General features: G+C 39.5%; 3 protein-coding genes and 1 long non-coding RNA gene across 26 annotated transcripts in view; 2 read left to right on the plus strand and 2 right to left on the minus strand.

The window, feature by feature from the left end:
• The first annotated feature begins 3,663 nt into the window (after positions 1–3,663).
• Positions 3,664–8,911, plus strand: LOC136256906 (uncharacterized). Its single transcript, XR_010701724.1, has 11 exons — positions 3,664–4,210; positions 4,476–4,592; positions 4,638–4,694; positions 4,749–4,877; positions 4,924–5,054; positions 5,112–5,295; positions 6,368–6,531; positions 6,580–6,659; positions 6,715–6,788; positions 7,058–7,259; positions 8,897–8,911. It is a non-coding gene; the product is annotated as an uncharacterized lncRNA (long non-coding RNA).
• Positions 8,912–10,608: 1,697 nt separating this feature from the next.
• The window catches only part of LOC136256582 (AMP deaminase 2-like), a 264,091-nt gene continuing 247,476 nt past the window's right edge, over positions 10,609–27,223 (plus strand). For 20 of the 23 annotated variants that reach the window (XM_066049597.1, XM_066049604.1, XM_066049615.1 and 17 more), the window contains exons 1-2: positions 10,609–10,731; positions 18,061–18,123. The gene's annotated coding sequence lies outside the window, so the exon portion shown is untranslated. Of the gene's footprint in view, positions 10,732–10,968; positions 11,160–18,060; positions 18,124–27,223 lie in introns of all 23 variants that reach the window. The other 3 variants (XM_066049582.1, XM_066049589.1, XM_066049572.1) reach the window with 3 other exon arrangements.
• On the minus strand, positions 14,939–15,652 carry LOC136258101 (uncharacterized). The gene has a single exon (XM_066051430.1). The coding sequence runs from the start codon at positions 15,650–15,652 to the stop codon at positions 14,939–14,941; it is 714 nt and encodes a 237-aa protein (XP_065907502.1).
• Positions 23,701–26,437, minus strand: LOC136248508 (ATP-dependent DNA helicase Q1-like). Its single transcript, XM_066040285.1, has 6 exons — positions 26,330–26,437; positions 25,599–26,275; positions 24,917–25,101; positions 24,490–24,849; positions 23,872–24,437; positions 23,701–23,814 (listed from the first exon to the last, which is right to left on the minus strand). The coding sequence occupies exons 3-5, from the start codon at positions 25,047–25,049 to the stop codon at positions 24,286–24,288; spliced, it is 645 nt and encodes a 214-aa protein (XP_065896357.1). The 5' UTR covers positions 25,050–25,101; positions 25,599–26,275; positions 26,330–26,437; the 3' UTR covers positions 23,701–23,814; positions 23,872–24,285.

Consider the following 27,223-nt stretch of genomic DNA (forward strand, 5'->3'; position numbering starts at 1 on the left):
TGGTTTATTTGGTTATGCATGGTATTAGGAACATTGTGCAATATGTGGTATGTCTTTATCCGACGAATGGCTCTTTCTACGTGTATACGTACCGAAGCTATTCTTCTTGTGGTAGTTCGTTCCTCTTCTGTCAACTGCCCAGTTTCGTTTAACATAGGTGGTACATTTAATGTGACACCAGGTGGCAATATATCACTGGTTGTAAACCCACGATCTGCCATAATGGAATCACCTGGCTCTAATAGTTTTAAAATTCAACATTCCATAGTCAGTTTTATCCATAATACCAAGAATGACTGTTCAATTAGATCATTTTGTCTCTAGTGCATTTTCTATTAGAGTAACTGAATAAATGGGCTTTGGTTATCCGAAGAAAGTTATGCAGCATTTCTACAAAGTCAAGTATGCAGTGCACAAACATTTCTTTCTTTTTCATTTTCACTACTAGAATAATTTTTAACCAGGTGCCCTTCTACATTCACATTGCCAGTCCTGTACTGAGTCAGCCATCAATCACCTGATTGCTTAATAACAAATTATTAAAGGTATTCAAAAAACTAAGGATTCACAATGTAGCAACTCAGGGGTGGATCCAGGGGGGGGGGGGGCTTTGGGGGCTGAAGCCCCCCCCCCCCCCCCCCCTTCATATTTAGGCTTTACTTGATCAATATGCTGAGTATTATAATGAAATTTTGTCTTAGCATAATTATATGATCACTAATAATACAAATACTCATAAAACCACCTAATAAACATCTTTCCAAGGTATTATCAGTGGATTTATGCTAAAGTTTTAAAATTTAAAATCTGAGAATCACAGGCCACACTAGCATTAGTAGTAGCTTTAGTGGTGGTGACATTTTGAGGTGTACCAATGGCAGAATCATTTTCTTTATTAGCAACACTCCGAACACGCTTTTTCTGCTTTAAACAGGGCTCTGGTCTACTTCGTGGTGGGGGCCTAGGTGGCTTTGTCCAGGTGAAAATAGTCGGAACATCATCATCTCCATTCTTTTTGCCCCCAACAAAATGCCTGCTGCACACCCGTGAATTTGTATTCACAGGAGTATTCTGTCGCTTGATCTTCGCTAACCATTTCTTCAATAAAGCGGGATGATTCAACGGAAGTGCATAAAAAGACACTCCTATACAGCTGTTTCAACGGAAGCTATACAGCTGATTCAACGGAAGTGCATAAAAAGACACTCCTATAAGTTTTAAAATTTATGCTATCAGTGGATTTATGCTCAACAAGGACCTGGATCAGCATTGGAGGTGTACAAGATCGAGATACTCTAATAGAGCAGTCAGCTAACTACTCTAATAGAACATTCACTGGAAACATGTAGTTGGTTCTGGTATGGAATTTTTCCAAATCTGCCTGCACCTATACATACAATGAAGTGCATTGGTCTGTTTAAAGGGCTTCATTCATCTACTTGTATAGTTAATATGTATGGCAATATTTAATTCAGGTACACAATTTCCATTGAAAATGCTCTCAGATTCAATCTTGTATTGTTCAAATTTCAAAATTTTCTACTTTCAACATTCTTACTCTAACATGCACCTATTCAGTGTTGTGCAATTGTGAGAGGGGTGCATCATGTACTTGGTTGTCTGTACCTACCCAAACTTTTCCATTAGCAAAATGCTTCACAGAGAGAGCCATACCTACAGTATAATCTAAAGGCAGTATATAAAATTTCTACAGGTATGAATTTTATGTGGAAATGTCTCCAAATTGCAGTATTTTAGCATCTATTTTTCAAAATTTTCCTGGGGGGGGCATGCCCCCAGACCCCCCTAGTTCCAGCATACTTCACACACCTCTACCCAAGAGATTAGTACCTGAGTTAGCCCCCCCCTTTTATAAATCCTAGATCCGCCCCTGCAACTCCAGTATGGAAGTTGAGTCCTTGTATGAACTATGTAACCAGCTGCAGGAATAGTGTGGTAGTAAGTGGCTCAACTGGCTTTAAAATAAGGTATCCATTGTGTGGTTAATTCAGTACAGGACTAGAATGAAAAAGAAAGGAATTAACTGAGTAGTTGACTATGTAGAAATGTTGCATATTTTTTCAATACTTTGTATATTATGCAAACTCATATGCACTCACCTTTGATATACAGAACATGCATGACTACATGTGCTTATACCCATGTGAAGCAAGTTGTGCATACGTATCCACACTTTACTACACATACAGCATTGTTTACAATAGAAGCCCTTAGGATCAGCACTTCTATTAACACCATGTATGTATCTCTACCGTAATAGCATGTTAGTATGGCATTTATAATTCATTTAACAATTTATAGGTAAAGGTCATCACTATAAATGAAAGCTTGCTGTTAATTACAACATACAAGCATCCTTCTTGTCCACAGACAGAAGCCAGGTAGCCAGATATGACTCAAACATACTTAACATTGTTCTTCCCAGTGTTGAATTATTGCTGTAATTTATTTCCATTATACAATATTTATAATTATGAAATTTCTTACACAAACTTTTTGCACAATTAGCTATAAGCATTAGCTGTGTGGTTTACTGCCTTTAATAGCTTTTGGCTAGTATTCAATTAATTCAGACACAGGAAGTGTCAAGGACACGAGAAAATCATTTTATTTACACCATTGTATATGTCTACTGCACCATTGCTGCAAAAATGTATGATGCAGTAATGGAGCTGTCACATCATAGAATTTTCCCTATAATAATAATATTAATAAATTAAAATTCACAAATCCTATCTGCAGTATAGTATAAATCAAAATAGTCAAGCTGTAAAAAATGAGTGCGGCCCCCAAAAAGGCCATGGTGAAAAAAGATGCGAAATCCAAGGTGGCGGACAAGAAATGGCTGTGATGGTAGGTTAATGGCCAAAATTTTAATAATGATGATTCAGCTGAATTTGTGTTGCCTCCTCCACATGTCACTATAAGATTCGGCACCGAATTCACCTGAATTGTCGTTATTAAAATTTTTGCCATTAACCTGTCATTTCTTTGCCACTACCTTGGATTTAACATCTTTTTCACCCTGGCCTTTTGGGGGCTGCACTTTTTCTACAGCTTGGCTGTTTTGGTTTAGATATCGCTTCTTTTTGTATTGCAAGCCACAAAGCTGGCCATATATGGCTTTGATGCTTCATTTTAACTTGTTTGTTTTTCTCACTGCAGGAAATGCCGAATTGCAGGAACAAAAACAAGAAGCAATTATGTGTATACCTTTTTGTCTGAGTAAATATTTGTATATTTTACACTGAATGATATCACACATGTAATAAGGTGATTTCTTTCATAACTGAACTGTAGTCGAAACTCAGTCTCATTGTTTGTAGTCTCTTTTCAGGGTGACTTGTTTCTAGCACATATTCTACAGGGTGATTTGTTTGTAGCTGATCTCTCTATAGGGTAACTTGTTTCTAGCTGATATCTCTGCAGAGTGACTTGTTTCCAGCTGATCCTTCAGGGTGATTAGTTTGTACATAGTATAAATAATATGATCTAGTAGGTATGATCAAGATCTATGGTTTGTAGTTGATCTCTCTACAGGTGACTTGTTTCTAACTGAACTCTCTATGTTGAGAACGATGAGTGACTTCACTCTATAGCTAAACTTTGTTCATGTATTAGGTTAGGTTTACTATAGTTACTCATTATTGTGGTTGTACACGTGATCCTTTGTGTGCATTAGTTAGAATAATCTTTCCCGCCTCGTGTGTGCAACGTGACAGGAGTAGAGTGGCTTTCATCGAACGTCCCACCTAATAGAACCTGGTAACACCGATATTGGAACTATTCGCACATCCATCACATTGGTGCTGTCACCAGAAAGTCTGGTACCGTGGCAAAAGGATAACGGTATCCAGTAAGGCAAGCGACTCTCCCTCTCGATACTGTTATTCTTTTTCGTTTATTAGTTGGCGACCTTCGATGGAAGTTTCACACCTCCGAGGGTTGAGAAGGGCTCACCGCGCTCACCCCACACGAGTGTTCGGAAAGATCGTTCCCACTGGCATTAGACAGTGATGAAGCTCCTAATGAGAGAGACACCGTACCGCCACTCTCCAAACGTCATTGGAGCAGATTGAGGCTATGAGATCTACCTTGGCAGACATGGGATACCAAGATCCAAGCAACAATAGAGGATGCTGATGCACTGGAAACGGAGATACTATATTCATGAGTTACAAGTTAGAAGGTGATCAAACAATATTATTCCAGTACTCGGGTAACTGCAATTGTGTGAATTAGTAATGGGAATCTTTGCTATGTACTACTAACCTGGAGTCCGGGCTGGAGGGCATTACTATTATTGCCTTCTTAGATGGACAAAGTAAAATCTCAAAGATCTTTCGTTGTGACTTCATAACAGATCCCACTGTATTACGTATATTCCAGTCCTAATAGCACTCTCTACATTCATGTTCAATATCCCAACTAACTACAGTATACTATATCATTAGGTTCCCACATTGAGTATCAGAAATGTGATGCTAGCTATGGACTATCCAGAGTTCTTCCTACATGATGTTGACGGGTTGAAGATCATCCTCAGTGCCTACCACAATGCTGTCAATGTGGTAAGTGTACCTTATTATACAATGTAGTATCTGTTGTGTGTGTAGGGAGTTCTGTTCTCAGTGGATGCTCTTTATACTGAATGAAAAAATCCTATGGGACAGGTACAGTGTATGTGTGTATGTACTTCCTGTTTTACTGGTTTGTCTTGTTGATAGTTGTCATGGATACATTAAGGCCTCCGCTGCCAAGAGTTCAGTTTCACCCAGTTCCCTAGTGGTCGTAAGATAGAAATGGGATCATTTGTGTCTCACCCTGATGAGGAGTCCAAGTTACATTACTACCTGGTCAGTATAGTGAGGTGTAGTGGTCTGTTGCTATAGTGATTGTTAGGATGTCATGGAGCTGGTGGAAACCCTACTCGATATTGCTGACACTGGCACCTTCGATGAGGTTTTCAACTGTTGAGTGGTCCACTGAAACAATGTCCTGAAATATTGTTATTTGGACTATTACAAGCTAAGGTTAGTAAAACTGTGTAATGTGTGTGGTCATATACATGTATATGTTATATAAAATAGATCAGTTAATAGCCACGGCTACTATAACTTGCAGCAAGTAAAACCCTGCAGCTACTATGGGAAGGCCGCTACTATGTTCTTGTGTGGTAGCAGTTCGTGGTGTTTATATGGATTCACAAGTGACTGGAAGCAGAAACCTGACAAAGGAGTTGTTTTAAGCCGGGAAATAGCATTTTTTATATAGGTGAGTGATAGTATCGACAGATGATTAAACAAGGCCAAACTTGTCTTATCAACACTTGCAACAGATCAACACTTACAACAGTTTTTTCAGATACAAGCTATAGCTCTTATCCGAGGGTGACTCTTATTACAATAATTCTAGGCTGTAAAGCATCTAGGGTGGCTATAACTGTACAGCCTAAATATTTCGAGGAAGTAAGTCATGGTCCTTTAAAGTCATAAATGTGGATGTATGTGTGCGTGTGTGTGTGTGTGTGTGCAGGGCTTAAAATAATATGCGGTCAACTGACAAAACTTTAAATGTCCGCAGATTTCCATTTATGTAAGGACAAAAAATGTCCGTGCATAAAAGACCTAGAGATGCTACACAAGTAGTTCTATTCCTTCAGAGAAACTTGTGGTTTCAGTATCTACCATGCAGAAATGGATAAGGGAAAATGTTAAGTCTATGCAGTTGATGACGTGGCTGAAATTTAACAGGTTGAAAACGATGTCAACCATGTGACGAGTTTGTGTTGCTCGGTGTGTCAAGAATTTGATGATAGGCTTAGAGGAATGAGAAGCTATAGTGCCACTTTTGTTAGCCACTAACCTTTGATGTTGAAACTTCAAAGATCATTTCAAGAGCGACATGTATATCTCTGTGTACCACAAAGACGGCTAGGTCTAGTGTTATGGAATCTGCCCCAATTGTCAGAGCTCTGAATATAATGGACAAGTCTCTTGAGGAGAAAATGATCAAAAAAATTTGAAGTTGTGTTTGTTATTACTAGGAAAGGAATTGCTTTTGTGAAGATGCCTACGCTTTGTGATTTACTTGAGAGACAAGGGGTTAATTTAGGTGAAGGTTATAAAACAAACATGGCCTGTTCTGCATTTGTTGATTTTATTACTGAGGATTTGTGGTTTAATTTTTGCAAGGCTTTACAATGTCGCAAGTTTTTTAGTATGCACATGGATGACAGCACTGATACTGGAAGTGCTGAATAAGAACTGTTTTTATGTACTTACCTATACTTCAATAACATTGATGGGACTGTTCATGTAAGAAACAATCTTTGTGTGTTCGACAGGCTAAAAATACAACTGCTATTGGCCTAGCTGAGTGTGTTAGCAGAGCTCTGGCATACATGGGTCTTGAGCAACCAAAGAAATTGATTTGGATGTGATGGTGCAAATGTTAATATTGGTGATGAAGGATTAAGACAAAAGCTTGATGAAGTCTCAATGTACAAAAGTAATAGCAATAAATTTTTCAACCATATTGGTATATTATTACATCTAGTGATGTTCCACTGATTCAGACAAGGAATCAACAAACTCAATAAAACCACCGACAAGATGTTGAAATCTTACAGATTTTAAGTGAGAATTATAAGACTTTTATAAGACCTTAATTATTATTAACTTAATTGTCCAGATTTCACCAGCAATCTACTCTTGTGGACCCTAAACTAGAAGCTTCTTGGCTCACGAGCCTTCATGGATCACATGGTCGGTAATCCTATATGGTAGTCAATGCCTAACAGGACTAAGATCCACATGTAGCACACATATACCATTGCATGTTTTGTGTAAATTGAAAGGGGGAAAAAGACATATGTTTATTCAATTTCCCCAAGGGTTTTGCACAATAGTATTCATTTATGATCTGTTGTTTTTGTGTTAATCTAATGTGGTCTAGATTAATGAGTGTAATGTGAACATGTTACATGTATGTGTGTACTATTCCAATGTTTAGTGTGTTTGTGACTTAATTTCAGATGACAAGATCAGTGCTATTATAACCTCATTGACAATAAGTTGACTGAAGTGGATGTCACTACTGGAATGGACCACTTCACAGTTTTCACTAAATGTCAGAGCCAACACTAGTACTGTAGGTCTAAATTGTATACTTCAAAACACAGGAGCCTTCTGTTGAAATTCTCAAGACTCTATTGATAAGGTCTGAAGATGTTATTGGTATGTACACGTGTGATGTGTGTGCTTGTGTGTGCATGCACCTGTGCTTGTGAGTACATATGTGACCGGATCTTCGAAAACAGGACATAATTGCATATTTTTCGAATTCCTGTTTATTAAATATTTATAATCTACTTAGCCAAATGTACCCACTGGCAAAGTTTCAGCTCCACATGCCAATAACTCTGGGAGTTACAGTCCTACAAAGTAGCAACAACAGAAAAATTGATTTGTACAGCAAGTGTATAGGGAAAATAAATTACAGGCGCTTACAAAAACGGTTGTAACTTACCAACGGATTGAGGTATGGAGCTACAATTTTCACCATCGTGTTCGCCATGAATAGGGGAATCAATATCTGTGTGAGTTTTTCCTTTACTCACTTTTCTTCACTGCATACAAAGGCGAAATTCGTGAAGAAAAATCGATCGCGTACGATCGCTTCGACCTGATGTAAACAAATGCTTGTAACTTCCGTATCCTTGGGTCTACTGCAATGAAACAAAGATTTTTTCCAACTCCTCTTGCACAGGCAAATAAGATGATATCCAGGTTTTTATTGTTAGTCCCTTCCTTCACTAAGAAAGAGGCATTCAAAAATCACTAAGGGGCGTTCAAAAAATTTACAGAATTTTTCAATAATACGCAAGTATTTCACCCAATGTATTCAATGCTTTATACTGTAAATTTAAGCTTGTGCGATTATGTCCTGTTTTTGCAGATCCGGTCACATATGTGTTTGTATACATGTTCATACATGTACATGTACATGTGTGTGCAGTGTTTATGTAGTATGTGTTGTGTGTGTTAATTGTGTAAGTGTGTGTGTGTGTGCGTGTGCGTGTGTGTATTTACATTCTACACTTATCTTGTATTAACTATTACACACTTTGACTTATTGTTGGGCAGTATGGCATTTTTGATCCCGGTATTTGGTATTGAGAAAATACTTTGGTATCCAGTATTTCACACTATCCTGGGAGTCAACTAATAACACACTTTGTTATTGCTTTATTTGTAACAGTCAAATGTTAATCTGTAGTTACTATCAAAGTTGGGTGTATACCACAAGTAAAAGTTAATACATGGCTAACGGGAATTTTACTGACAACATCTGTACAGTTGATACAAGTAGGCTGGCACACTTATAACCTGAAACCTCACAGTTTACTGTTAGGATGGCCTCGTGGTCACACCCAAACCATTAACACATTACTTAATTAAATGCCGAAATCTGATGTCTGGCTTCCCTCATAGCACAATACACTCATTCCAATATTACCTCCAATAGAGGAACGCTTATACTTCAGCTAGTGGGTACAATGTGCCCATCTTGAAGTGTTTTATAGTTATTATCAGTTATTGGGTGTAGCATGCCCACCTCAACTTCAGTACAAAGTGGGTATCTCAGCTATTGGGGCAGCATGCCTATATGCATCTCAGCTCAAAAATGGAAAGTGTTCATTGTCTCTGCTCCAAGGGCAAAAATAATTCTTGACTGGTTATTTGGTGTGTACACATTAGATGAGCCTGGCAGATAATGTGTTTTGGTCTCCAAGCAATAAGATTGTAACACCCAATACCAAAATGGGAGCACTATCTGTAAACTGTTATAGGATACTATGTGAAATACATAGGAACACATCATCACGGACATGTTGCACTAAATGACTGCAATAGGAGCACATTTTTCACGAACTGGGTGAGAGTGTGACACCTGATACTGAAATAGAAGTGCTTCATTCATGGCTACACAGGGAACACACAACTGACCATGACTTCTGAAACAGGGACCCACCGTCCACCACAGCTGATGTCTATCCATGTATATATGATGCGGGAGGTGGTCAAGCGTTCACATCAGCAATAGGCCTTGGTAAATGTCATCGTGCCTTTAGCAGGTTTAAATCCACATAATTGAAGGGTTGAGGGGGGGGGAGTCACATACCAAGTGGTGGAGATTAAAACCACTCATAACTCCCAGGAACATAACAAGGGAACCGAAACAGACAGAACACATTATCCTGAGGTGGGAACACACTATCCATAGTACTGAACTACTATGGCATGCCACACCAAATAGCTAACAGAGATAGGAAACCATCACGTAGTCCATGAGCTGTAGTACACCACTATTGTTGTCAGGGTCCAGAAGTTCCTTGATGATACCAAGTTGTACCATGATGAAGCTTTGTATGGTTGACCTGACAGTGAGATGACACTAGGTAAGTAAGTGGCCGGTTGTAGGACTGAGAAACTGCTTGACTGTAACTGCCTGAACAGGTGCAAGTACCTTTATCCTCTATCCTTAGATATGATGCAGTAGTCCATCCATGGTGCACACTGAAGTAAAGTACTGTACCCCAGCTAAAGTAGACATTACAATTCCAGGAACTAAATGGTCCACGATAGGAAATTTTACTTGGTTGGAGACAAAAGCACAAGCTGTCACTCTGATATGGCTCTTGCAGAAACAGGTAAAGTAATCTGCTTGTCTCCACAAGCTACTCTTTACCAATCACGTGCTGGAGTTATTTGAAATACTATATATTATGGTGCCTGCTGATCCGTACAGAGCAAAAAGGCGTTGCCTCAGGTTAACACCCTTTATCCTACAGTTAAAGTTGTAGTCATATATTGCCCATTTATCTGGAATAATACTGTTAACTGCATGGACGCCTGGTTTTTAGAAGTATCAACTTGTTTTTGCATATATAGTAGTTGCATATATACAGAGATAGTAAATTGTTATACTGCTGTTCAGCCTTGAGAAATACTGTATCTTATTGTAGAGCAAACCCCTAGGCATTTGATGTAATATTGACAATAACACATATATTGTGTGGTATTTCTATTATTAGCGAGTCATTCTGTTATCGCCGTCTACGCTATTTGGAGGCTCGCTTCAATCTCCATGTTTTGCTCAATGGAGTGAGAGGATTAGCTGCTCAGAAATCTGTGCTACATCGTGATCCGCAAGGTATATTTATATTATTACAGTGATATAGCAGTATACTGTGTAATTCCACTCACAGCTAGCTGCTAAATAGTTGTGGGTATACCTAGCTTCCTAGAAACTAAATACACTCTGTGTGTATGTTTTGTATCTACTGTATTAATCATCAGTCAGTCATATATGTATCTGTCTGTTCATCTGTATATCTAACTACTATACTATCTGATAGTGAAACTGTCGGGTGTGTATGTATAAATGTGTACATAAAGATTAATTGACACTTTGGCTTTAGTGATGGTTTAAATGATGTCATACCAGTAGTGTGTGCCTTGCAGCTATTGTGTGTTCCTGGTTACACTATACTAGTGTTTTTATACATTATTTTAATCCTCTCACGTACATGCAGCATCCTGTATGAACCAGAAACATTTGCTGTGATTCATAAAGAAACAGATGAAGACACAATGTGACATGGTGGTCACTATTAAAAATGGGGAACAGCGTACATTGAAGCAGGTGATGCATATGCACAGTGTGTTTTTTTTGTTAAACCAGAGCTCACAGCCAAACCCAGGCTGGCTGTGATTACATGCCTGCATGATTTCTTTAAATGTTTTGCGAAAACATGTGTGTGTGTGTGTGTGTGTGTGTGTGTGTGTGTGTGTGTATTTGTGTATTGCGTTTGAAGGCTTATTTGCATTGTATTCATATTCTCTAAGAGGAGCATTTGCATTGCATTTTTTTAAATACTAGGCAAATGCAAAGGAAACTTTTTTGCTTTTACTGCTAATGTAGTTATCAGTGAACTGTACATAACAAAAAAGAACTACAGCTTGATAATTTGAAGTCTCCTCCATGGCATGTTTGGCTTATGAAGACATTGATAGAGGAAAGGAGTGAGAAAAGTGTGGTTATCAACCTATAGAAACAAGCAGCCAGGTAAGGTGAATACATACCTACAGGTGTATACTTACAGCGTTATATCAACTTGATAGGCTTTGACTTAGAATCGAGAAAGGTCTAGTTCACCTGTAGCCAGTGTTTTAGTGCCACCATATTAGTCTTGCGTGCCAGACAGTTTGTGTGGGGGGCAGCAAATAAACCCTTTGGTCACTGTTGCACACATTCCGGGACCACTGCCGGAATATTGGCAGAGCCAATCAGATCGCTTTGCTGACTCAAACACTAATAATTCTAATTTTTAGTGTAATAAAGAACTGAATCTTGGCTTCAGATTACTTTTTCGAAAGTTTGACAACGCCATGGGTTTAGGATCTTTGTTTCCCTAGTACAGGGCTCTTAAAAGTGTTGGTATAAGAACGATTATGGTTCACTATGGATTTGTGAAACGGCAGAATTATAGAGGAAGATGTTCAGCAATGTTTCGAATACGTCACCAGGACAATACCAGTACAATTATCGTCTTAGTCTGCTCACAGAAGTGATTGGAACGATATTACATCATCCTTGGTGCAAAACAATACCATGATGTAATCTAATTGCATTCCAGTGAGTTCATGGAAAGTGTGCAACAGTAACCAGGCGGTTTATTTGCCGCCCCCACACAAACTGCCTGGCATGCGAGACTACCACATATATGGCATACTATACACTGAGGGTATATTATGTTCCATGCATGTACAGCAAACACAACATGGCTGCATGGATGGGTGTCACACTTGGGGCCACATGTGGAAATGTGCTAAGGTTATTGAAAGGACACATTTTAGGCAAAGCGAAGTTGAATAGTGAAGATATCAATCCATAGCCGAGTTACAGATGCTTGGCTGGAGGAATCAGTCAGGCAGTCAGTCAGTAGAAAATTAAATTTATTGAAAAGAAACTTGTTGGAAGACTCTGAATACATTTACATGTGTAAGTCGCTTGTTACCAATTACACGCCCAAACAGCTACAAGTATATCAGAGTGATTATTAACACTTAAAAATCAATAACAAATATACAATACACCAGCAACAAGGACCTCTGTTCAGTGTAAACCAACAATGTGTTCAACGCGTGATCCCGCTAACTCCTCACGTGATCACTCTTCTAATTGTTGAGTCCTTACAACTTCCCCCCTCTTGAAGAACAGACCTCTGGGATGTTCATCATGTTGAATCTAGAGGGTCTCCGTATTTCACGACCACTTCGAGTAGTGACTGTTGGCACTGGTGACTGTAAGTTGTCTACCATACCACGGTCTTCGTCAGGTTCTGACATTCTGTGTCGGTTAATCTCTCGGCGTTTACAAAGCTTCCTGAATGCCCAATCCACGGGGTAGCATCTGCCATAGATGGGCTTTGCCTTGACACATTCAGCACATCAGCAGAGCTGTCACCCTGTACCTGTATCATGGCATTGGTTGGTGAAAGGGACTTAATCACAAAAGGACCCTTAAATGTTCTGTCTAATTCAAATTGTGGCTCTACCTTGAGCATTACTCTATCACCAACATTCAATTTAACTTCTTTACTACTTCTGTCATAAAACTTCTTCTGGCTTCTCTGTGCCGACTGAATATGTTGTTTCGCCAACTGTCTGGCCTGTTTAAGTTCTCTCTCAAGTTCCTTGCCATACTCAGTTTCAATAATTGGAAACTTTACCACTGGTGTCTGAATATCTAGAGATGATGGTAATTTGGGGTCCCGCCCATACATCAAGTAAAATGGTGACATTCCAGTTGAAGAATACGGTGTGGTTCCCGCCCATACATCAGGTAAAATGGTGACATTCCAGTTGAAGAATGCGGTGTGGTTCTGTATGCAAACAAGACTGGTCCCAACAACTGATCCCAATCACGACCACCCCTTACTCACCAGCTTTGATAACATCTGTTTAAGAGTTTGATTGAATCTCTCCACAAGCCCGTCTGTCTGTGGATGTCCACCAGATGTGGGCAATTGAGACACCCCCAGTAGTGTCGCTACTTCCTGTACAACTTCTGATAGAAATTCTGCAGCCCGATCATGTATGATCCTTAGAGGAACTCCATGTTTCCACACAACATCTAGTAAACATTTGGCCACTGTCTCAGCTTTCCTGTTTGGTACTGCATAGACCTCGGGCCACTTAGTCAAATAATCTTGTAATACAAGAGCATATTTATTACCAGCTTTACTACACTCTAGCTCAATAAAGTCCATTCCTATGCATTCAAAAGCACCACCAACAGGTATACTTACCAGAGGGGGTCTCCCTTGGTGCCCTTGCCCTCTAACTGACGCACAGGTAACGCAGGATTCGCACTTCTTGTACACTTGACTCTTCAACCCTCTCCAGTAGAAATACTGACTGATTCTCTGAGCTATCTTCTTGGCGGCAAAGTTACCTGCGAAAACCGAATCATGGTGTTCATCAATTACCCTGTCTCAGATGACTAGGTGCAACAAGTCGACGTCTATCTGGCATATCTGTTCCTTCATAATACAATACTCCATTGATCAAATAATATCCCTTCTGTGATTGATTCACTACTTCCTTAGCTTCACTAGGATCACTTGGTAATGACTCATCATCTAGGTATGCAATCAGTCTTGCTAACTCTCCATCTTGCCTCTGTTCTTCCATAACCAATTGTACTGCTGGCTGTGTAGTCTCCACACGCATCACTGGTGCCCTCAACAAAGCATCAGCCACAACATTGGCTGCTCCAGGCTTACATTCCAACTTTAGAAGTGGTAGAAACCTTGAGATTCTAAGATACCATCTGGCTAGCAAACCTTTTGTCAGATTCTTCATGTGTGAGAGAAATGCCGTGACCAAGGCTTGATGATCAGTATATACAGTGGTATGATTTCCCAACACATACACTTCAAAATGCTCCATGGCATAGACGAGTGCAGCAACCTCCAGCTCTGTTGGTGCATACTTTGCCTCGGCTGCATTGGTTTGCTGACTAGCATATGCTATGGGATACCTCTTGCCATCATCAGCACACTGTTCCAGTAGAGCACCAAAGCCTTTAGCGCTGGCATCTGTCCACAAGTAAAATGGCCTTGAGAGGTCGGGAGGGTGTAGCATTGGGGCTGACACTAACATTTCCTTAATCTTATTGCAAGCAAGATCACAGTCTGTGTCCCACACAAACGGCACAGTCTGACCCGTTATCTTGTCCTTACGAGTCAGTGCTGTGAGAGGTCTAGCAATTACAGCAAGATTAGGTACATGTCTTCTATAGAAGTTCACTAACCCAAGAAAACTCCTTACCTCCTTAGAGCAAGTTGGCTGTGGAAACTCTTTTACAGCTTGGACTTTCTGATCATTTGGGACAACTCCCTCTGCAGTTAGTGTGTGCCCCAAATAGTCAGCTCTAGTATGTGCAAACCTGCACTTAGATGGCTTCAACTTAAGTCCAGCTTTGTGTAACTGAGCAAGAACCTTCTTGATGTGTTCTTGGTGTTCTGCTGCAGATTGTGATACAATAAGTAGGTCATCAAGGTACAGGAACACAAACTTCCACTGTTCACCACTAAACAACTGGTTCATGAGCCGCTGAAAAGTAACTGACACATTTGTGAGACCGAAAGGCATTCTCCTATATTGATACAAGCCAAGATGGTACGTAAAAGTAGTCTTGGTCCTCGACTCTTCCTCCATTCTGATGTGGTGATAACTCTTCATTAAATCAAGGGTTGTAAAGAACTTCCCCTTACATCGCCCTACCATATCAATTAAATCGTCTATACGTGGTATAGGATAGCAGTCTGGAATTGTATCCTTGTTTATCCCTCTGTAGTCCACATAAAAATTCTAAGTCCACCATCCTTCTTGCGAACTAGTACTAGTCCAGATGTATAGGGGCTGGTTGAAGGTTCAATACATCCCGACCCTAACAACTGTATCAGTTCTGCATCTAATTCAGTCCTTAGGGCGTATGGTAGCCTTCGTGGAGATGTACGAAACGGCCTGCTCCCTGGTTCTAAGTTAATTTGATGCTCCACAAGGTCTGTCTTACCCAGTTCGTGATCTGACAAAGCAAACACTTCATTGATCGAACCAAGAAACTTCTTCAAACACTTCTGTTCCTCTGATGTACCAGCATCACCAATATTCAACTGACTAAGCAGAGTTCCTTCCCTCTGTATTACTTCTGTGGTAGAAATTGTCGCAACTGAGGGAAACGGGTCTTCATCCCATAAACTGTCATGAGAAGCAATCAGATCTACTTCTTCAATGTTACCCACTACACTTCCCTTCTCCAACTGAACTGGTCTGGTTTCCCAGTTAGTCATTGGAACATAACACTCAGAATCACCCGTCCAGAATCCATCTAGAATATCACACTGGTGAGCTGCTAGCACATTCTTAATAATGCCTACTGACTCTGTTGGTTCATCATTACTTACTTTCACTTTAACAGAACAAGTCTGCTGAGGTCCAATACGACATTTCTGACAAAGCGTCAGTCTCCTCACTACTAAACTATCACTTGTCATCTCAACAGCTGGTTGTGATACACTTGCCTGTGACTGAAACATGGCTGTGAACCATTGGACTGATTATTCATATCTGTTGGGACAGAATCAACGCTCTGTGAAACCTCCTCTTGTACCTGTTCGCTAGGTGGCTCACCATCTGATTTCACTTTGGCTCCAGACCTGTCCACAATATAGAAACCCAAGTCCTCTAGTGCATTAGTTCCCAGTACCATAGCACAATCGTTCATCTCTCCACTCCATATTGGTTTACATGAAGGAAGGACATAGCAGGGGATCTGCTGTGGTTGTGAATCCACATCACTAACTACCTGTAACATTACTGCTGATGTGGCACCCAGTGTCTGCCAACTTGCACCAGTTGATTGCCCTTCTAGGTCACAATTTCTAGCATGGCATTCTTCTAGAGTCCAATTGTTCTTTTCCTGAATCTTGGGCAGAAGTTCTCCACGCACTAGTGACACTTGTGCCGCGTGATCTAGCAAAGCCCGTACTTTCACTCTATCAACAAAAACATCTACTTTGTACGATGGTCCCCTCATTCCACAAGACTTAGGTGATGTTAGTGTTCCTATCCATGGAGGGTCTGTCTCTTGTAAAGTAGAACACCATGGGTCTAGTATGTCACCATCTTTCTCAGATACCATTATCCTGTAGCTGCTATTTCCACGTTTCTTAGGCTTCTGGCAGTCTCTAGCTAAGTGTCCAAACTCTGAACATCTATAGCACTTCACAGCTTGTAAATCCAATTCAGGTTTTGAATTACCTTTTGATGTAGATTTGCTGGGAGGGATCGGCTTTTGCTGGTGGCTTTCTTGGTTTTAGGATCCATGATCTTTCTTTCGACGGGGTTCTGGTGCTGTCTTTCGTTCTCGCTCCTCTACTACAGACTCAGCATGTAGTAGCTTCTGTAACAACTCTTAAACGGAACCATCAGTGATTTCCTTCACTTCTCTTTGCAGCTTGAGGGGGACTTTATTTCACAATATTGATTCTAAAGCTGCATCCGTCAACTTCTGGGGAGCCATCCTTTGATAGTCCCTCATTGCATCTACTACTAATCCTTGTACAGACTTGAACTGCTCATATTGAAGTTTGTGACATCGCTGATATGCGGCCCTCGGATCCATGTGAACCCCATACTGTCCTCGATACACGCTCACTATTTGTTTCCATGACCCTTTCTGCTCTGACTTCAGGGTTCGCTGCCAAATTGACTTCGCAGGACCGGTTAGGAACCAGGAGAACCACTTAGCTTGGTCTACATCAGTCCAACCACAATCACCGGTTGCCTCCAGGAAGTCTTCAAGCCAAACTTCAAAGTCAGCTTCTCTTGTATTTCCACTAAACTTGTCAACTCTAAACCGCAACTCCTTAAATCCTTTAGGATGGGTTGAGCCAGTTGGTGTGTACTGCTCCACCCCTTCTTCGTCTTCTGAACTTGACGAATCACTGGACTCCTCCAGCGACTTCGCAGGTAGGTCGGCATGGGTGTCTATATCAACAGGTTTTGGCTTCACCTCAGTCTCACTCTTCGTCGAGGCATTCTTTGCCGACGCTAATTCTAGCTTTGCTACCCCGGCAGTTATTTGACCTGCCTTGTGTTTACGTGTCTCACCCAACAACCCATGCAGAACATCGACCTCCGTTTGCAGACGTTCCTTGTCTGCTCTCAAATTACGCACACTATCACGTGCCTCTTCGACGGCGCGCGCTGGCCAGCCACTGCTCGTCCGCTACCGCAAAATCAGACTAGCTTATACAATTGTTTAACAACACTACCCTTTCTTCGACAAGTTGTACAGCAAAATAACAATGCCTTACTTCGACTTTCCACCAACTCTGCGTATAACTTGTCAGGTATTATGTCTGGTCGACGTATGCACTTCACGTGTTCCCACGTCTCACAAAAGTCACACTGTAATCCGTGCTGATCCGGCTCACTTCACTGCCACAAGTTCCACATACATCACAGTCCACTTCTTTTGTTGTTTGTACTCTAGGAGTCCACATTGTTGGTAAAATCTTTGTTTATCTCGGTGGGATCCTCCAAGTTGTGAGTCACTTGTTACCAATTACGCGTCCAAACAGTTACAAGTATATCAGAGTGATTATTAACACTTAAAAATCAATGACAAATATACAATACACCTGCAACAAGGACCTCTGTTCAGTCTAAACCAACAACGTGTTCGACGCGTGATCCCACTGACTCCTCACGTGATCCCTCTTCTAATTGTTGAGTCCTTACAATGTATGAGGTTGGTTATGCCAAGCCAAGCTGTTATGAAGGAAAAGTGAGGCTGGTTTTTAGATAATATTCTTGGACAACTTCCGTGATCCCTACTATGCAGTACTATGATACATGTGGGTGTGTATTACAGTGTGTTTTGTAATTTCATTTTTAGGTATTTGATGATTTGCAATTGGAAGTATATGACTTGAATATGGACAACCTTGATGTTCATGCTGTAAGAACTGTTGACACTTGTGTTGTAGTAGTGTGAAGTTATTTATGTAGTTGACAAACTACTGGTAAATAAAACAGCTGGAAACAAAGGCTTTGATTAGAATGGCACAGAACAAAGTGTCAAAGGCAGTACTATTTGAGAATACATGATTACAATAGTACCATATAGAGGGACTGCGTGAATTATAAAATGTGATCTAATTTTAGAAAACCGTCAATCTATGCACAATAGTACTTTTGTAATGAAATGCATTCAAAAACAATGAGTTAAAATGCAAGCTTCAGAAGAAAAAAGATACACAAGTTTTTACCACCTTGCTGGTTAGGGAGTTCAAAATTCTTGTTTCATCTTCATAAACAGGTGGGTTTCTGAGTTACAAATGTTTGTTTACGTTGTGGTGACGAAAAAATTTATGACGATTTTTCTTCAATAAATTTGCCTTCTTTCCGGATCACAGAAGAATACCTTTGGCAAAAACTCTATACCTTGGTGGATTCACAAATTCATGGCAAATACAATGAGCAAAACTTCAACTCTGCTATTGTATCAGTAAGTTATGATGGTTTACGTAAGCGCCTTAAGATTATATTCTCGATGTCTTCTGTACATATTGATTTATTCGCTCGTCCTTGTGACTACTACTGTATTTCCCACACTGCTTATCTTGTGAAGCTGAAACTTCGCCAATCCATTCCTCTGTCCCTGTAAACAACAAAGAACTAATAAAATGAATTTTGATAAATGTGTGTATATCACCGTTTTAAAATTAGGTCACAAATGTCATACTAACCATGTGGCTGGCTTGAGGGGTGTCATTGCTACTTCATTTTGTGCATAAAAATTTGTAGTTTTTAAGGCACTTACTTTTACATACATACAGGATCACTGTGCTTATCATTATCTATGCCCTTATAGCAAATGCCACAAACTTCCACCACCAACTAACTTTCAGACACTATGAGTTGATTTAAATACTGTACATGTACATGTAGTGAGCTGCAGGCACTGGTTGCCTACAGACCTCACCCCTTCAAGGTACCAAATTTTTAGTGACTCATAAATACAGAGTGACTCGCATAGTGAATGCACCTGGCAGCGATGAATGTTGCGCTTGCATGCATGCATAGATGTGACGCTATCACGAAATACAGTTACTCGGTCTTCTCATATCTCCTCTACTTCCTGTGCTGGAGCAGCTGGAGAGGTGGCTATATGAATGCTAACTATATAAAGCACCTGGCTGCTTTGGAAAATGAGGAAAAGATACCATCATATACTTCTCTATGGAGGCACTGGTTACGAACCTGCTGGGTGGCACAAGTGTGGAGAAACTCAGCATTCCCTGATACTTACTTATCCCTTTCTTCTTCCTAACAGAGTGGTTGGATTTATCAGCCTGATGGCACCTACGGAATAGACTGGAAAGTGGCTGAGGTGCAACAAGTAATACAACATACAATGATTTCTTGCTCAAAGGGTGTGGCTGCAAGAAAGGCTGTATAACCCTCAGTTGTGGATGTCATAAGAAGCAGAGTTTCTTTGGCCCAGGGTGTTTGTGCCAAGGCTGCACAGATCTATGGTGATCAAAACAGTGGATCAAAATAGCAAAGGATCGATTGTGGGTTTAGTTGCCATTAGTAACAAAATATTACTTGTAGGGTTGTTTTCTTAGTACTGGTTTACTGACTGAGCTGATAATTACTATTATGGTCTCATTTTTATTAGTGTTATGTGTGCCAGAGTGAGTACTGGGGAGTATTGACAATGTTGTTTTGCTTAGTACTGGGGAGTATTGCCAGTGTTATTTGAGCCAATCTGCATACTGGAGAGTATGGATAGTGTTTGTTGTTTGTGCTTCAATAACTGTACATGTAGGAATATGTCTGTAGTAGTGCTGAAACAATTATTCTGTTTTTTGGCTAAATGGTCGGCATGATACAATTTGATTCGTTAAGACACTATTTGAATATTCGTTAGCACTTTGTATGCTGTGATCAGATGGATAAAGCCAGTCTTGAAATATAATCTTCTGAACAAAGTGGCATATTTATGACGTAATTTTTTTATTTCAGAAGAGATAGAAACTGTCAGTCTTTTCCTTGCTCCCTAGCAAAGGTTCAGTACTTATTGAACAGAAAAACATGATTAAAGAATAATTGAATGCTCAATAATTGAATGCTCAGTTGTTTTGTTCATAGCTATGCGAATAGAAAAAATTGTTATTCCTTCAGCACTAACATTTCGGCACATACCTACGTTAGCTTCACATATACATCCTAGTTGTATTCATAAATAGACTATCAGAGTGTACTTGAGGACCTACGAGATCCAGACTGGTGGTGACTGGTGGTGACTGGTGGGTATTTTGGCACATCTACCATGAAGGAAGGACATGAGTCATGTACAAGTTTACACTAATTAGATGCGTACCCCCCTATATATAGGAGAAATTTTGCATACAATTTCTCCTATATATAGAGGAGTGCTTGTACAGAAATAGCGTACCCCTACGCCAAGCAGCACCCCTCTATATTATAGGAGAAATTTTGCGTACCCTATGCAAAATGTCTCCCATATAATAGAGAAGAAATTTTGCATAGGGTATGTATGCAAAACGTCTCCCCTATATTACAAAATTTTTTTTAGAAATTTGCATATCTGACGCAAAATTTCTCCCATATGTTTTGCGTACATAGACATTTTGCTTGGTTGCACAAGAGGGTTTGGTAAGCAAACAACCTGTACTGTGTTGGTGATAATGTTGAGTCACCATATTCGTACTGTGAGCTGGTGGCTTGGCCATCAATGGAGAGAATTAACTGTATGATGTGGCATGACATGACTTAGTGAGATGTTGTTTATGATATCAGAGTCAATATGTCTCATTTTGTGTACGCAAATGCAAAATGTCTTTGTACGCAAAATGTCTCTTGTCTTCCACATCATACAGTACAATATAGTATCTGTATTAGGGATGAAGATTAGGAATATTTGACAGATTTTTGGCCAAAAATCTCACCCCAAATCAGCCTCACAATACCTGCATGGCACCGTGGCAGCATTGGTTAGCATTTAAAAGTTTCTATTCATCTGATATTTTTGCTAACATACTGATGCCTTCAGCCATAAGTTGACCAGTATTACTATTATGCTACCGGCTTGCCTGAAGCATGTCTTTTTGCCAATCACAACAGCTATATTGCATGCATCATGAACTTATCCTTCCATTGTACCCTGCTATTGGTGATAGAATATGGTGGAGACAAACAGAATACTGATATAAAACTGTGATGCTAATGCTGCTTATTGTATGACGAAAATGGCTAAAGACTATTTAATTACAATTGCTACATGTCCAAGGATTACACAAATCAGAAATAGGGATTCCCACACATTTGGGATGAAACCACTTTGCACATTCGGAGCAAGACTTCATAACATCCCTAGATTTGTATCGTTGTCTGCATTTGCAGTGGATGTGATATGTAAATGTGCTTTTTATCTTGCTGTTATGTCCAGATTCCTTCAAATTCTTTACTCTTTGGATTTCCAAAGGAAATGGAGTCATCTGGCCTGCTTCAAAGCATTCTAAAATATGTTGCCACATCAAACTCTGCTTCCACACTATACTGGTAAGATCATTTCCATGTCACAATGAGGTGGCTACTGCAATAGCAAATGTTCCACATGCATCATCACCTTCTTGTTCTTACAGGTAATTGTTACACTGTCCTGTTCTGTTTGTACTAATTGCAGAATTTGATCCACTGCTGCCATAGGTAGTGATAAGTATTTGCTATCATATACTTCAACAAGTGTCTTGTCTTGGTTCACTTGGATACACACCCAGTGATTACATCGTATATGCAATATTTGAATTGCACCTCCTTCAAGCACTTTGAAATTTCTTGTTGCTGCCACTAGTGGTGATTGCAATCCTTTCTTATCAGGAAATTGTTGTCTGAGCAGTTTGCAAGCTACATTCACTATGATATCATCTAGCCATAATTTCTGTTGCAATATAATCTTTTGCTCATCATGGAGACGAAGATGACGTATCCATAGAGTTGGATCTAGTTAATGTACAATGTAATTTCAATACATTTTTGTGCTATTGTTACCATCTTGTAATTGACTGTTTTCTTCATCATTTATGACTACAACTGGTGATTTCTTGACACTGCTTTTCTTTGGCCTTTTACTGCTTACTTAAAGTGTACATTCATGAAATAATTACACGTGAGGCTATTTAAACACATATCTTACCTTGATGAAAATGCCTTTGCTTGTCTGGTGGCCCCTCATCATCTTCAATTTGACATTTCCTTTTTACACGGGACTTTTTGACAGCATTGTTTTTCTTTAATCTGTATATCTGTATTCATCATTCCTTTCACTGTAATCTGTTGACAACCCGTCACTCCTTGCCATGTGCTCAAGAGCGGAAGCCATATCAATCTTGTATGTTGTTAGCAATGCCACACAAAGAATTTCAGGCTTGTTAACTTTCGACAACCAATTGTAGGACTCGACAGCATTAGTTGAAGTGGGCAGGCTGTTGAATTCTTCCTCACTCATGGTGGAAATGTGGTGACTGAGCATGGCTGTGTATAAACATCTAATCATATACTTGTTAACAAAAAAATAGTATTGCTTACACAAGTGATGTTTTCTTGTCCACCATTCCACCCATGCTGCTGCCTGTTTCCACTCTACTATTATTTCACTAGTCACTTGTTTTGGTAAGTTTGCTTTGGATACAGAACATTCTCCTTTCATTATTGCAAACAGTGTCATCACTTCAGCTGCGGTTTTGGCCTTTAGAATTTGTTGACCATTTGTAACAAATATTTCTCGGTGCTTCTTATTCTGATTACTTAACTTCTTAGCAACCCGTTGAACAGATCAAATGAAGTGTACCTGTATTTAAAATGGTATCTACATCCCCTTTCAACTGATGCTTTGTACCATCCTTACCTGACATCCATTAAGAATGCTTTCAGCGGTGCTCTTACCAATGACCATTTCTAATCCATTCACTTGCTGATCAGACTAATCGGCAATTATTCCAATCAATGACTCCCCAACCTTATAGGAGGGATGGTCTTCACCAGTTTGCTCAAATATTGCTCTGAATCACCGGGCATAAGCATTTGCATCTATATGATTCATCCGAACATGAGAAACAACCATCCCTGTATGGTAAGTATAAACAAAATGAATGAGACATTTGAGATGATACTTACACCTCATGGTTAAGTAATTGAATGCCACTACGTTGAGCAAGTATGGAAGCTCAAAGTAACTCTTGTATGTAACGTCTACTTCAATAAACTGTGATGTGCTTAAAACTTCCGACATTAATGGGTTCATAACCAGCACCCAAGTGAAATCATCTCCGATTCCATACTTACGTATATAAGGATGAGCAAGTTTGCCATAATGATCCAGATTCTTGCCTAAGAATGGGATAGCAATACATATTATACATGTATTTGTTAAGTTCACTTTCTATCTTATCTATCATGGATTGATCATATTTCTTCGCTTTTGATTCAAAGCTCAGTATAGCAGATCGTGCATCCAGGTTAGACTTTGCATCTCGTAAAGTGTTTAATCTGATGTTTTTAATTTTAGATCTGTTGGTTGTTGCTAAACATGCCATACCTGGAATGTAATCCATTCCTTTCCCTATAACAAAAAAAAATCAGTTGTGGTTAATGGTTGAAGATGGCTGATAGAGCATACCTGTCAATAAATCTGATGTTTTCAAGTGAGGATTTTCTATTACTGCTCTTCTAACATCCATGTCTACCTTTACTGGAATTTTCTTCTCTTTGTAATGCGGATGGTTATGCAGATCAGATTCATGCATGTCAGTTCTAACTAGTCCAGTTAGCCACCTTCTCATATCCTTAGCATTCTCAGGCCAAAAGTAAAAAAATTCAACTGGACAATTCCCTGAACGTACTAATGGTGTAACAGGGTGCTGACTGCGCGACTTTATTTCATTGGTAAGGACAACATAGGAGCATCCATCTGTGTACATTGTGCACCTTTTGACTCCACCACAAGGAGCAAATCGATAATAAACAAGAAAGTAATGAAATAAAGGAAGTCATCATTTTTTGGGCAGGAAAACCTAAACCTCCATGATCCCTACTATACAGTACTATTATACACTATGGTAATTAATGCACAGCACATGGATATAACATACCTCCATGACTGTGAAAATGAATGCAAAACACCCTTGTCTGACTTTGACCAAAAAGTAGCATGATAAAAGTCACTTTCTTGATATAACAAAACACCTACATATGTTTGGCACATACCTATTAAAAAATAATGGAAAAGTTTGTGTACCTTTAGCAAGTCGTCCATCTCTTTCAGCCCTTCCAAATTCTTGAACCATTGACTCCAGTGTAGGTAGACATCTAATTCGTATCACAATTTCCACATCTGGCTGATCAGTTCCCATACCAAATGCCGTTGTGCACACCATGACTTTTACAGATCCATTTCTCCAGGCTTCAATAGACTGTAGCTTATCATGTGATGAAAGTTTCTGTCCATGATAACTACATGTACTGTATCCTGCTTGACGAAGTGAGATAGCTAGTGGAGCTGCATCTTTAACAAAATCTACATAGATGATTGCTCGCTGGTCTTTGCTGCTTATAACATGACTAATCTGCTTACACATTTGTGTGTATCGGTCTTCACCTAGAACAATGTACAGTACATGTGTATGATGTAATTCAGTAGTCTCAATCTGACATACTATACACACCATTTGACAGCAACTCTAATTGATAGCAACTATAGAAGATATTGTTTTGGTTGACACTTGCAACTGACTGGACTGGATTTCTAAAGAAGTTGATGATTTCTTGTCTAACTGATGAAGTAGCAGTAAGAGCCATGACTGGACAGTGGAATGATTGGCAAAACTTTAAAATCTATCCAAACGCCGGCCTAAAATTATATCACATGTGACACAAAACGTATAATATGTGAATTATCTGGGCTAGCTAATATTAATCATAATACAGCAGTGTACCGAATTTGTATGAAATGGTGCAAAAAAGGCACCAAAACAATTAAATCAGTGAATTTGTACATGTACCGTATTGTCTTGAATAGTGGCCCAGGCGTTTATTCCTTTCGAGCAACTTTCACCCAGACCCAGTGACCTGGGTGAAAAGCTACTTCAGTGAAATAAACATGTAGGCAACTTTTACCCAGGCTATTACGTATTTGAGACCAGGCCACTATCCGAGACCAGCCACTATTTGAGGCAATATGGTAAGTAACTTATGAGTGACTTTTGTTTGTACATTTAGTTGATATATAATTATTAAAATAACACCTTATTAGAATTTCAGAGTTGCACTGAAAGAATGACAATTTATAACTTTGAGGCTACCACTGACAACAATTACCTTATAACAGCCAATTTATATGATATATACCTGAAGTTTTTCCAGCTGTTGATTAAATGTGCTTCATCAATCGCTACTAATCCAATATGCCCTTCATCCATAAGCTGGCAGAATATACCTGATGGGCAACCATCACTGTTGAAAATTTTTTCTGGAGTTATGAAAATAATTTTGAATTCTCCATTTCTTATTTTGTCATCAATATGTGGATCACTTTGGTTGCTTCCTGTGTAGGTTGCTGGAACACCTTTCTTTTGTAAGTTGCAGCACTTGTCTTTCATTAGACTGATTGTTGGAGTCAGCACTATGGTCATCTTTCCATTAATGAATGGTACTAACTGAAAGCAAAGACTTCTTTTCCTGACCCTGTTGGTTGAACTACAAGAGTGTCTCTTCTTTCCAGACATGAAGATATTATTTGTAATTGCCATTCTTTAACTTCACCAACTCCAAAATGCTTAATGGCCATGCCTGTTATATGTGCTTGCAGCTGGTCTGTTATTAAACAGTAGAAATATTCAAGTACATAAATAATCACTAACCTGCTATCTCTCTACTTTCACTGGTTTCCCTTGGAATGATTTGTCTCAGCTTATGGCTAGCTCTACTTGAATGCTCATGTCTGAGTGTTGCACACATGTTACAGTAACTGTTGTTACACTGATCACAGTGTAGAGTTGCAATATCTTGGCAATTTTCACATGTATCTAGAAAATATTGGAATATGAGTAAATGATGGTAAATCAATGCTAATCACTTACCTTCATTATCTTCCCAAACTGAATTGTCAGGCTTAGCTGATTCTATTAGTTGAGGATAACTGTCTTGGATACAGTAGGGATTCTCTTCTCCATAATCATCCTCTTCTCCTTGAACATCCTCTCCAGCTTCACTGCAATCACTCTTCATGTTGTGAACAATGTGTGGCTGACCTAGTTTTCTGAAGCTTTTATAATCTCCTGTAGGTGGCATATATTGGAAAAGTTAAACGAGACCAAATAAGGTGTTAAAAGATTGATAACAAAGAAATGGCAAAAGTGGCAAACTTGTATGTCTTCATCAAAGGTGGTTTATTAGCCAATGGTAAATACTTTTTTTTGCAGATACCATCACTTATAAACATCTTGCCCATTTACTCAGTGAGAAGTGGAGTTCCCCATATTCTGTGGTTATGGGTAGGCTTTGCTGTAGTTTGGGGTTCTCCTTGTTGCGCTCTTCAGTAATGTGTATCAGGGGATCGCGTTCTAGATCCAAGCATCTCTGTGTGCCTCCAGCTGGTGTGCCTCCAGCTGTTGACCTTGCTGTTGCTGAGAGGCACCTGTCTCCTTTAGAACAAGGGGATCCCTACTTAAACGGTATGGTATTTTCGAAAGAGTATGCAAAATTTCTCAATAGATCACTTGCAAACTTTCTCAGTAGATCACTTGCAAGCTTTCTCAATAGATCACTTGCAAAATTTCTCAATAGATCACTAAGTAATAGTTAGACACTCACAATAGGTGTCTTCGAGGATTTAAAAACCTGAGGTGACGTAATTACCGAGGCGCAGCCGAGGTAATTATTGACGTCACCGATGGTTTTTAAATCCTCGAAGACGCCTATTGTGAGTGTCTAAGTGTTTTAGACAATGGCGTAGAAGCAGTGAGTTAGTATAG

The sequence above is a fragment of the Dysidea avara genome, chromosome 1 (genome assembly GCF_963678975.1).
Source record: "Dysidea avara chromosome 1, odDysAvar1.4, whole genome shotgun sequence".
NCBI classification, from domain to species: domain Eukaryota; kingdom Metazoa; phylum Porifera; class Demospongiae; order Dictyoceratida; family Dysideidae; genus Dysidea; species Dysidea avara.

Excerpts from the sequence above, each read along its gene's own strand:
- LOC136258101 (XM_066051430.1), bottom strand. The coding sequence starts at position 15,652 with ATGACAAGTGATAGTTTAGTAGTGAGGAGACTGACGCTTTGTCAGAAA.
- LOC136248508 (XM_066040285.1), bottom strand. The coding sequence starts at position 25,049 with ATGGCTCTTACTGCTACTTCATCAGTTAGACAAGAAATCATCAACTTC. Across the intron at positions 24,850-24,916 it reads ATTAGAGTTGCTGTCAAATG|GTGAAGACCGATACACACAA; the intron begins GTGTGTATAGTA and ends ACATTGTTCTAG. Across the intron at positions 24,438-24,489 it reads AGATGGACGACTTGCTAAAG|GTGTTTTGTTATATCAAGAA; the intron begins GTACACAAACTT and ends AAACATATGTAG.